The sequence below is a fragment of the Hippocampus guttulatus genome, chromosome 7, assembly GCF_054856545.1.
Source record: "Hippocampus guttulatus isolate MCC_2025c chromosome 7, RoL_Hgut_1.0, whole genome shotgun sequence".
Classification (NCBI taxonomy): Eukaryota; Metazoa; Chordata; class Actinopteri; order Syngnathiformes; family Syngnathidae; genus Hippocampus; species Hippocampus guttulatus.
The window spans coordinates 17,363,896-17,376,026 of NC_141267.1; the positions used below are offsets into that span (position 1 = coordinate 17,363,896).

Here is a 12,131-nt window from a genome sequence, read left to right on the forward strand (position 1 = left end):
AAATAGTCACCCAGACAAATGCCTTTACGGTGTAATTTGATTGTTGCACGCAGAAGCTTTTACAAAGAACAACAACAACAACAAAAATGTATCGGAATTTTAGACTTTGTTCGCAAAAAATGGGAGTGGGGTGAGGGTGGAACCTTGATGTGCTTTTTTTTTTGTGACATTTCGGCCCTTGTTCTGAAATCCACAGGAAGTTATCGTGACATAAGGGGACTACTACGGCTTATGTTTTTCCCATCCTTATGACATTTTTTTCCGCCAGCGTCCTGATAATCAGCGTGTTTGCCATTAATCACAATTTATCATTGTTTATTTTGGTATGTTTCTACTTCCTGTTTTGGTCAGTCCATCAAAGATTGTTTACTGAGCTTTGAAAGTCGACCAAATGGAACTTAGAGGTACCATGTGACATGTGGAATCTGATTTGAAGTATTTATTTGTGTCAAGGAAGTGTGTTGACGCGATACGTCGCAACCCAGGGGGCTTTATATGTTGAGGAGCTAAATTTAGCCTGGGTCGGTAACAGAAATTCGGAGAGTCCAAGCCTCAACTTTTTGGCTATTAAAAAGCTCAAGCCAACAGGAAAAAAATGTTCTGTTATGACCACACATGGGTAGAAAATTTGTTCTTGAGGTCAGGTTATCCGCTTTTTCATTGGCAAATGCGCCATGTCGTTTCAAAATTCCTGATTCTCTACTAAATTGACGACAGATGTGTGAGGTGCAAGGATCGGTCGATGATTTGGAATTACATGCCGGTGTGTGGCTGGCTTCACACTAGAAAATGTCGACTGACTAACGTGAGTCACTTTTTATTGACTTCAGATACAAATGGAACAAATAGCCATTACAGGCCAGTTGGACTGCTCTACAATCCATTGAAGAATTTCAATTTACTACAATTAAAGCCTTAATTGGAGTCTACGTAGGCAAACTTAATATCGTATGTAACTTGGTGTCCATTGTCCCATGCGTAGAGTACACCCTCTTTGGGGTTATAGTCAATTTGAGTTGTGTAAGTGTAATTGTTGGTGAAGGGCATTCTGGGAATCATCTGGGTGTTGGTGTGCGTGTCAAAGGCGTATTCCAAGTTGGCCTCCTTTTGGTTGTAGCTGTCAACAGCGTACAATACGCCGCATACAATGAAGCAGTTCCCGTAGTGGCTTCTCCTTAGCCCGGTTCTCCACGTGGTCTCCCTTTGCATGCTGAGGTCCACCGGGTTCAGGCGGCTGAGGACAACCACTTCGTGTAAGAAGCCCTCATCGTCCATCGCCGGGTAGATGATCCACAGGCCGCTCTCGTCTAAAGCAAAGTCGATGTCTGAGTGACTTCGCCACTCCCACGCCGCCGTTGACTCTTCCATCACAGCATCGTGAAGCATGGTCCAGGCGGCCACGTAGCGGTGCTGCAGATCAAATTTGATGATGTCTCGGGAGAAGGCGCGGTTGAAGAAGAAGGCGCCGTCGTACACTACGTGACCGGTGCCGATCCAGTTGTAAGGAAGCTTATAGGAGTTTGTAAAACGGCCTGTAGAGAGACAAAACATGAGCTATTTTGAGGAGGTGGTAAATCGGAGTTTGTGGTGGCTGGGGCTAAAAAAAAAAAAAAAGAAGCTTGGCAATTGAGCATCGCCCATTGGCCAAGGATACCTCGCTTGAGTTGCTCAACTGGGGTGGTTCCCTAGTAGGAGCTTGTCAAAATACGAGCCTGGAATGATCCCAAAATGGTTGCTTCAAACCAAAATGGCTGATTTTCCATTAAATTTTGTACATGGGTTCGTGAGTGGGTTTTGTGAACAATAAGAAGGAATGAGCTCAGGATCAACAACAAAAAACGCTTTACCTTTTTTGAAAACCTCCATGTTCTGGAATTCCAGGAGGTTGTTTCCGTAATAGAAGTTGGTGACATAAATCCGATCTTTGTCTGACTTAGGATCCTTCATCCAGGCCCCTTCGGTCTTGCCGTACTTGTTATGAGTCACTGGATAGGAGATGGTTGCCAGGGTGTCCTTACATTCCTCTGCAAAAGACCCCCCCGAGTGTTATGAGTGAGGATTTAGAAGAGCATCAACATCGTCCGGACCCACCTCTAAGAGTCTGAAAAGAATTACTCTAACAGGCTTTTATTTGATCCAGCCTCGTGCACGCAAAGGTTGCAACGTTGGCACGGAACAGTCCAAATAATAATACCCTATTGCAGGGGTCCCCAACCCTGGTACCGGCCCGTGGGTCTTTTGGTGCCGGGTCACACAGAAAGAATAAATAACTTACATTCCAACAACTTACTTTTTATTTATTTCGGAATCTGAAATGTGTTTTATTTTGAAAATTAACCGGATTCTCTGTTACATCCGTCTACAGTATATTACTCTTGACACAGGTCAAGGCGCGCTTCTTGGTCACGTGATAGGATACCGCTAAAATCAAACCCAGGTGCTTGCAAAATGATTAAAAAACAAACGTCTTTGGGAAGCGGAAAGGCGCAGCCAGGAGACAGAAGAGGAGCCTACGACCTTCAAGAATAAGAAGGCTCCATTTAATAGACAGTATCAGGAGTCCTACTTAAAATACGGATTCATCTCATGAGGAGACTACAACACACTAAGCCCATTCTGCATGATATGCGGCGATGGTGAGTCCTATTTTTCATGCACTTATTTATTTGGGGTGTATCTTATTTCGAAGGCATGTTTCAACATTACCATAGCGACCAGACAGCGTTGCGGCCAGATAGGACGTTCCTCGTGTTATGATTCGTGTTTATTATTATGTTTAGAAAATATCACAGTTTTCATGCAGGTCATATCATATTATTTTGTTGTATTTATCTGCCACACCTTAAAGGCCGGTCCCTGAAAATATTGTCTGACATTAAACTGGTCCGTGGCCCGCTGCCCTATTGTACTATTCTAAGACTGTTGCGTCTTCTAACGGTGTGGGTTTCGACCTCTTTTGTCCGGACCTCAATCAAAGAAGTCCGTTGGTGAGACAAAAGCTATTGACCCAATTACCACTGACATTTGTTGTTGTATGTGGCCTGAGCCAAGGGACAACCTCTTAACATTTGGTGCGGATCATACATTTGTTTTGGTCTTCTTCAGTAGTCATCTGGTCCATTCTTCTGCAATTCATCAGTAATTAACCCTTTCATTCACCCTGTTAACCCGATAACATGATAAGACGTCCACCATAGTGACCACTGTGTGAATTAGGAGGGCAATGACTCAGTTTACCGGGTTTTCTTGTCGTTGCTCCCTCTTGCCTTTGCATGATGTCATCAAACGCCAAATCCTCCTCTTCCTCCTCCCAGCTGATCTTGTACTTGCGCTTTACAGTACGAGCCCGGCTGGGAGCCGTCGTGGTTGTAGCAGTTGTCATCGTAGTGGTCTTGGTAGTGGTCTCAGTTGTGGTCTCGGTTGTGGCGGTCGTGGCCGGAGGAGAAGTCGTCGCGGGTGTGGTGACAGGTGGGGAAGTGTCCGTAGGACTTTCTGTCGAAGACACTGGAAGGTCGGTTGGTACAGTGGCTTGTGATGTTGTGGGGGCAACCTGAGTGGCTGTAGTTATTGGAGTGTTGGTGGTGTAGGTCCAAGTGGTGGTCACATCCATGGCGGTGGAAGTTGGTGCCTCTGTGGTACTTGTAGCTATTGCCTTATCGTGGGAGTGGGTTGCTGTGGTCATCTCCGCGGTTGTTACATCTGGGGAGGTGTCTGTTCTCAAAGTCCCCTGGCTGATGTCCAAAGGAACGGATTGAGACGCAGAGTTCACTGTGGTGGGGTTCTTTGAGGTCGTGTAGGGCGCAAACGTGACTTTGCTCGTCGCGTTTGTGTCACTCTCGACCGCGGTGGATACAGATGGTGCGTCGATGTCTTGGATCTCTTCGCTTAGAACGTTTGTTAGTGTAGTAGACTGGCTGACTTTGTTGGAGCTGTGAAAGAGGCCAGTCGTCACTTGGCGGAATGACTTGGTGTCTGCCCTCTCCCTGGAACGAGGACGAGGACGAGGTTTGTGCTGAAGAAGATTCTCCTCAATGAAGAGGTCGATTGGACCATCGCCACTGAATCCATGATACTCAAAATCTGCAGATGATGGAGACGTTTAGGTGAAAGGCAGCTGAGGCCAACATTAAGCATTTGTGGTCATCTCTCAATGTACAAATGTAATGCTAAGTCATTATTACCCCCGCTTAGAGTTAGAGGTTTTGTTAGGTACCGTATTTCCCGCACTATAAGGCAGTTCGGAGTATAAGGCGCACCTTCAATGAACGGCCTATTTTAAAACTGTTTTCATTTAAAGGGCGCACCGCATTATCAGGCGCATAGAATAGAAGCTACAATAGTGGCTGCGGTTGCATTATGCAGCCACTAGATGGAGCTACGTCAAAGGGAATACAATACAATACAGTTTTATTTATATAGAGCCTTCACAACCGCTGCAGCTGTACCAAAGCGTTTTACAGAACATTTAAGATACTCCGTCCAAGAAATCTGAATATTGATCCATATATAAGGCGTATCGGATTATAAGGTCCACTGTCAGTTTTTCAGAAAATGCTTTGAGGTGCGCCTTATAGTCCGGAAAATACGGTAGTTAGTGGATTACGTAAAAACGGTGGTTACATTTTGTGGTAGCATCCCACATTTGCATCGTGTTTGAATCGCAATGTGATTTGTCCCCCCCCCCCCCCAATGCAGATGGTTGATTGCCATCAGTCTTAACCGAATGTCATTGTCCGTGAACCAGAATATAGCCTGCTAACTATCAAATTGAAAAAATATATATATCTGTAGCGCCCCCCCCAACCCCCGAAAATCAATTCTGTCAAAGAAATGTATGTTCTCTTTCCGCTCTTTTTAGTCACGATAGAACCCTTTTCCTGGCCTAGTTAGCAAACGGTAGCATTAGCAGGATGGTACTCTCGCATATTTGACCATAAAAGTAGAAGTAGACTGACTGACAGTAAGACACTAGAGACAGAGACCCCGCATATTTTTTGTTTGACTTCTCCATAAAGGTTGTTCATTGCCAGCAGCTGTTTGGGCCGCTCATTACAAAAAAAAAAACGGCTGGATAAATACTCCGGATCCCGTTGCTGGAAGACCTTGGCCTTGGCTCTAGTCTGACCGTCGGTGGCACTCACCGTTCTCTTCATGCTCCCCGTCGTCCGTGGCCAATGGTTCTGGCTCAGACTTGTAAAAAGTCACTCCTCTGATAATCATCCCGTTCAGAGCAGTCTTGGACCCCTGAGAAACCTCCTTTTTGGCCCCCTTTTTGCCAGCCGCGTGCGGTTTCACCTTGGTGACCTGAGCCGAACCGTCTGACAGAGTTCCGGCAATAAACTTCTCCCCGTCCTTTTCCTGTTTGTGGACAGAGGAACAACTTCACAAGCAGCCAGTGAAATGAAACCTTGTGGAAAAAAATATTTATTTGTAGCAAGGGTTGGTGGTCTCAATGTAACTCTGTGAGCTCAACTTGGTGAAAATGATTAAAAATAAGATCATAGCGACAGAATTCGTTTTTGTTTATGAACGTCAGAGGTTTTGCCAGTGTCGTGTAGCTTTGTGGATTTATTGGGGGATGCGCAGCTTTTTCAAAGTGACTCCCTAGTTTATGTGTTGGACTCAACAAAAGGCACATCTTGTTGCCACGTTCACATCCTCGCGTTAGATTTGTTCCATGGCGTTTCAGTTTTCATCAATAACCTTGCGTAATGCCCTTGAGAAAGCATACCAGCATGGTGATTCGACTTTAGGGAAGAAGCCCACCCAACATTTCTGGAGAGGATCGCCATTTCACTCCGATGCCGTCATGGGGTCATCGGTGCTACAGTCACCCGGCCTCCTCTTATCAATTTCATATATTCTCAACACATTCTCTCTTGAATCCAAAGAACTACAAGCATGAAACCGGTTTTCTTACTTTTTGGAACATCAGCTGTTCACTTGGTTATGTGTCCGAGACATCAGGTTTACCTTTGCTTTTTGAGACGTGTCTGGTACGCTGAGTTTCTCTCCACTCTGATCACTTTGGCGGTGTGAAGGTGAGTGTGGTACCGCGGTCCGATTTTGAGCATCATCTGTCGGCTTTGGTGGGTTTGGGTGGGACTTGGCCTCATCTTTGGTCTCTTTTAAGGCCATCACCTTGACGCAGTCAGAGACAAATGTGATTATAACAGTCACCGTTAAACATATTCGCGAAATGAGAAAACGAATCTGGGATCGTGGAATATTGTTAAACAAAGATAATCGAAATTAAAGAATATTTGAGAGGCTGAAATCTGAGGATTTGAACAATTTTAAGCCAAACGATGACTCTCAATAATGCATCAATTACCAATCGTTGATTTATTAATTGTCAATTATCGGTTCATTTTGACATATTTAGTCACAATAATATCATAAATATGTCGCTGTTCAACCAAATGTATGCATAGGATTTTTTTTTTGTCTCGCCTGAATAAATCAACAACAAAAACGTGTTTCTGTTCTGGGTTCAGGTAAAGAATTTAAAACAGTTTTTGATCTTTTGTTGGACTCTGCGAAATATAACATATACATCCATCCATCCATTTTCCGAACCGCTTGATCCTCACTAGGGTCGCGGGGGGTGCTGGAGCCTATCCCAGCTGTCTTCGGGCAGTGGGCGGGGGACACCCTGAATCGGTTGCCAGCCAATCGCAGGGCACACAGAGACGATCAACCATCCACGCTCACATTCACACCTAGGGACAATTTAGAGTGTTCAATCAGCCTGCCAAGCATGTTTTTGGAATGTGGGAGGAAACCGGAGTACCCGGAGAAAACCCACGCAGGCCCGGGGAGAACATGCAAACTCCACACAGGGAGGCCGGAGCTGGAATTGAACCCGGTACCTCTGCACTGCGAAGTCGACGTGCTAACCACTGGACTACCGGGCCGCCCCACATATACATATAAATAAGTATTATTTTTGTAATATAAATTACATCGAAGAAGCAAACTACCGGTTCAGGCTATTTCATGTCATCAGACAATAATGGTGAAGCAGCATGTGGCTCGTTATTTTCTACAACCCCGCTCCGAGTAACCGGAAAAAATAGTTTGTAAACCTGCGGCTCAATGCTTTGTGGAAATGTGACAGCAGTCGCCATATAATACTGGATATACTCCAGACCAGGGGTCGTCAACCTGCGGCTCTGGAGCCGTATGTGTCTCTTTACCGCCGCCCTAGTGGCTACCTGGAGCTTTTTCCAAAATGTTTGAAAATGGAAAAAGATGGGGAAGGGAAATATATTTTTAGTTTTAAGGTTCAAGGTCATCTTTATTGTCAAATATGCCTACATATGACATGCAGCATAGATGAGATTTCTTTCTCTCAATCCTCAGTGCAAATATGCATGCAAAATGCTGTGCATTAAACACACAGCTAAGAAGATAGCAGCTACACTGTATAAAAAGACATCAATATGGTTTCTGTAGGAGAAAAAGATGACACAAACATTCTTAACGTTTTCCAATGCTGAATAAATATCACATTTCAACATTTCTGTCAACAAAGATTTGCGTCAAAGCCTGCGACGCACGTTTCTATTAGCACGACGGGGATGTCAGGCAGGTGGCTGTTGTAAAAAGAATAATAAATGGCGTTTCATGTACAATTCACCGAGGGTCCTGGCAAAGAATGGGAATCTGGAGGGCCGAGAGAAGCATTTTTAAACGGTACACGTGAGCTACGATAGTGAACACGCTGCAAAAGTGCGTCGCGTGCCTCGTTCATCTTAGCGGCTGTTATGGCTGTTGCTCATTACGACGCGCGTGTGTAAGTGCGTGCGGTAACGAGTCGATCGTGGGAGGTTGGTTCATCAAAAACTCGATCTTCAGTCAAAAAAGGTTGGGCAGCCCTGCTCTAGATGATATATACTATAAATACTGCAAGTGTAAACGGAGGCCCGTTTTCCCCCAGGTTTTCCCATGCAAAAAAAAAAAAAAAAGTCTCCAGAGGCCACGTCGTGCGGGGAAAAGCACATCTATATTCAGTGCCTAACAATGGCTGTGTCACATCCCATGTCAGTCAGCCAGCGAGTGGAAGATCAAGTCAACATTTGCGCACTGCGAAAGCACATGGCCGACGTGACCCCGTTATCCTCCTTTCGTTTTTTTTTTTTTCTCGCCTCCGCTGTGAGGCGACGACGCCGTAATTTGTCCCGGCCATGATTACAATTGGGATTTATTTTCAGGATATGGAGTCGGGAGACAGAGACCGCCACATTCTTCTGGGACTTTTATGCTTTCTGATGCAACCCAACTTGAATAACAGTGTAGTTATTATCGTCACAATATTTTGTCCCTTTATCACAACCTCCGCCATGTTGGAGAGACGATATGGTATGCCAGTTGTCATTTTATGACCCAGTAATCATACTAAGGATTGTTTTATGGTCATTTTCTGGTGAGGCGCTTCGGACATAAGTATCGGGACACCTAGGGAAATCGTTCACATCTTCAATTGACCAAAATATGGTTCCTTTTGCATGGATGAGTTTTCAGTCAAGACTGACGCAGGTAGTCACCGAAGCCAGTCAAATAAATTGGCCGACAAATCTTTCCAACTTTTACAACCGCTCCATAACTAAAAAGGCAACTCAGGTCCACGATGACAATATCCACCATCTTCGCTCATCCACCCCGGTTGTAGCTGTCTGGGAGAAGACTGAAGGTCTCATTTACAAAATGCTTGTCGAAATCATTTGTGCCTCAAGCTGTGGCCATTTAAAATGGCGACACACTAAAATCACTCTTGACCAGGCCTTTGAACGCTGCGGTCAGCGCATGACGTACTCCGCATTGAAGAATCAACAAATGCTTTCCACATTGTAGAATCTGACTATTGTTGCGTTGCTCTTTGTAAGAACCTGTGAGCGAATCCTGACCCAAACCTCTCCCAAGTCCACCGTCAGTGACTACTGACCTCAAAAATGTCCACATAGATATTTCACAAGCATGTAAAAAGTCTTCCCAGAAGAGTAGAAGCTGTAATAAGTTCCAGAGCGGAGAGGGCCTTGACTCTCTATTCTCTTCCATTGTCACTTCCCCCGTTGGTGTAATGACCAGGTGTCCCGATACTTTTGTCCTCGCGTCTATTCGGGCCTAGCTGAAGCTTCCTATCTACTGCCCGTCCGATAGTCACAACACAACACGGATCCTTCGCCGCCGTCATCTGGTACCTTTTCAATGCGTGTCACACGGTCCACCAGATTGCTGATGATGGTGTGCAGCTTGGGCAGATCCATCCCATAATAGGAACCCTCCAGAAGCTCAAGGACAGTGGCCAACTAAAACGGTCAAGTGGACTCGGTCAAAAAAAAAAAAAAAAAAAAAGGTGAAGACCAACTGGAGACAAGAGTGCCAATCAAGCTCCGCAATGATCCTTTCATTTTTTTTATATATTTTTTTTTCCGCTGGATTGACACTTCACCTTGACATCATCTTTCGCAGCTTCCCTAAGCTTTTTCAGCCTGAGCTCTCCTTCGCAGGGGTTGACTGCAGACGGAGGAGCGACGCAGGCGCACTTACACTCCGGACCGGACGTGATGGTCTCCACCGTGTACGAGTCGTGCGCCGTTGCGCTGCCCTCTTCAATCCGCCGGCAGGCGCTCCTGCTCAGGGGTCTGACAACACATTGACACCGACAGTCAGAGCCTTCCGAGAGGGCTTTCACTTTGTCATAATCACCCAGCAGCTACAAAGAAGAAAAGGACGGTATGTATTTTTTCCACCACGCTCAAAATTTGCACACAAAATGTTTGTCAGGCGTCCACACACCATACAGTTACATCCAGAAGGATTTTTTTTTCTTGGCCTTTATACACCAACACCACAGTGGATTAAAAATAAAACAGTCAGTAAGTACATCAGTATGTCAGTGAAGTGTTTTACTGTCAGCTTTCATTCCGTCGGGTTTTTCTTTGAAATGCCATTCATTGTAGAACATCTCGCCTCAATAAATCTCCTCAGCTCAACGAATCCGCAAACATAAAATATAAAATGATGAAGCATATAATGCAGAGTCTTGTATGGAGCCGAAGAAATGTTTTTGATAAAGAACATTTAAGAAGGTCGTCCAGTGTGCAGAGCGAGGTTATTTCAAAGCACGGGACCAGCAACAGAATAAAATCTTCGTCTCGCTAAGTTTCCGCTTAGACCTTGATATCGCCGGAAGAAACTCAGCAGGAGTAGGGATGGTGCAACTCGGTAAGGCGGAGTGAGACCATTTCAAGATTTAAAAACAAATCAACGAATTTTGAATGAAGTCAACAGGCAGCCAGTTATATGCGCCCTCTTTCGTGTTACAGTTAAGAGGCGAGGAACAGCACTTTCAGCCAACTGGAGAAATTTGAGGTGGAGCTGGCTACCAAAGAGGGAAAGTTGGTCTTTGGATATGAAATATATCCTCTGTGAGACCAATCTGGGAACTTTTTTGACCCACCTCACACAGGCGCCGGAATTCATACAATTTTTTTGTTCGCTATACCTCACGATCCATCTCGTTACTTCTCAGAGGCATTTCGATCATCAATAAACACGAGTGAGCGTGTTCCATTAGCAGCCGGACAGGCTGACCTATAGTGTTTGACACTTGATGTGGTATGCTTTGGATTACAAACTCTTCCTTTGCTTTATTGCCAATACTTTGCATCGTTGTGATGGTTACTCTTAGATTTCTGTTTTGTGTCTTGATTTGATTCTTGGATGTTACCAGCGGCCATCTTGAAGGTGTCACTAGATTGGACGTTTGCGATTGAGATCTTAGTTGGACTTTATATCGGTCGCTCCAGTCAGCTATCGACCGAATTGCATCTACTTGGCTTTGTATCAAGGGAAAGTAACATCTTGTCAATACTGCCCCTGAAAAGGCTGCTTGAAATGAGTGTTACAGTAATTACTTTAAATGAAAAAGAAAAACCTCCAAAAAGCTGACGACTTCCTGAACATACCGTGTCACATATCAATCATATATTGACTGTTCCATTTTAAAATCCATTGCGGTGGTATATAAAGCCAAAAATCCATCTGGACCGAACTGTATGATGCATCATCATGAGTGCACACGTTACCTCGGAGAGGGTGTTTTGTCCGTCATGTGTCATCTCCTGCAGCTTGTTGGCACTTTGCCCTGTCCCCGTGTCATTTTGCAGCCCGGGGTCTGCAGCAGCCAGGATCTTTGGCGGCACGGTGACTCCGCGCGCAACAAGCGCACAGTGCACCAAGATCACGACGACACACCACTTAAACATGCTGCCAGTACTGTAGTCCTTCTGGATGGCGATGAGAGAGAGAAAGAAGGGGGGGGGGGAAAATCTAAATTGGAGAATGTTGAAATTAGCAGCTGAGAAAAGTCCTTGGGCTCCTCATGGCGGGTCCAGACTCTTGGAGATGAGGCTCTAAGAGGCCATGATGTCAATGCACTGATGGAGAGTGGAAGCAGGGTGAGTGTGCGTGTGAAAGTTGTGTGAGTGGCGACAGGAGGCGGGCCTTGATGGAAGGAGTGAGGAGGAGTTCCACTCGCAATGCAACTGCATCGGGAAAGTAAGTCTCGGGCAATACATGTGTGTCACGCCACTTCATTCAAAATATTCAGAAAAAGCTCCCATTAGGATGCAGTGCATATCGACTGTCGCTTTAAACGATTGTATAGTTTTCACCCCTCGGGTCGTATTGGATCTCATGCCAAATTGTGGGTGTGCCTAATGTAGTGGCCGGTCAGTGACTGTGATGTCAAAACGGCAGCCTGTTGCGCCGTTAATCATTTCAAGCAGTGGTTTGGCAAAGTGTGGCCTGTCCAGCATTCATTGCGTTAATTTTGCGAATGTGTCCTAACGTTTGTTTGTATGTATTTATTCATTTGTATTTTTTTAAACTCAGTAAATAATTTGCTGGTTGATTTATCGTTAATAATACATATGATAAACCAATTTACATCTACATTTCGCATATGATGAAATGTTGATTATCATTAAATCAATTACATATGGTATGGTAAAAATAGAATGAATTGCTTTATTAAAAGATTTACATGGTTGCATTTATGGTAAACGCCAAATTTCCAAATTAAGAAAAATAATAACCATGATTTATTGTTTTAGTAAATTAAC

General features: G+C 44.7%; 1 protein-coding gene across 2 annotated transcripts; it reads right to left on the minus strand.

Moving 5' to 3' along the window:
- Nucleotides 1–801: 801 nt before the first annotated feature.
- olfml2ba (olfactomedin-like 2Ba) lies at nt 802–11,273 on the minus strand. 2 transcript variants are annotated; one of them, XM_086114926.1, is made up of 8 exons: nt 11,094–11,273; nt 9,455–9,718; nt 9,204–9,311; nt 5,974–6,141; nt 5,142–5,358; nt 3,238–4,080; nt 1,848–2,024; nt 802–1,532 (listed from the first exon to the last, which is right to left on the minus strand). In XM_086114926.1, exons 1-8 carry the CDS (start codon nt 11,271–11,273, stop codon nt 916–918), a joined length of 2,574 nt encoding a protein of 857 aa, XP_085971052.1. In that variant the 3' UTR covers nt 802–915. The 2 variants fall into 2 exon arrangements, with proteins under 2 accessions (XP_085971052.1, XP_085971053.1); XM_086114927.1 differs by having other exon boundaries at nt 9,455–9,647; nt 11,094–11,243.
- Between the last annotated feature and the right edge of the window lie 858 nt (nt 11,274–12,131).

What these genes read in the sequence shown, in the direction of transcription:
- olfml2ba (XM_086114926.1), bottom strand. Translation starts at nt 11,273, where the DNA reads ATGTTTAAGTGGTGTGTCGTCGTGATCTTGGTGCACTGTGCGCTTGTT. An exon ending in GTGTGACACGCATTGAAAAG is followed by an intron (nt 6,142 to 9,203) that starts GTACCAGATGAC and finishes GACTGCGTCAAG; the next exon opens with GTGATGGCCTTAAAAGAGAC. An exon ending in ACACGTCTCAAAAAGCAAAG is followed by an intron (nt 5,359 to 5,973) that starts GTAAACCTGATG and finishes GTCCACAAACAG; the next exon opens with GAAAAGGACGGGGAGAAGTT.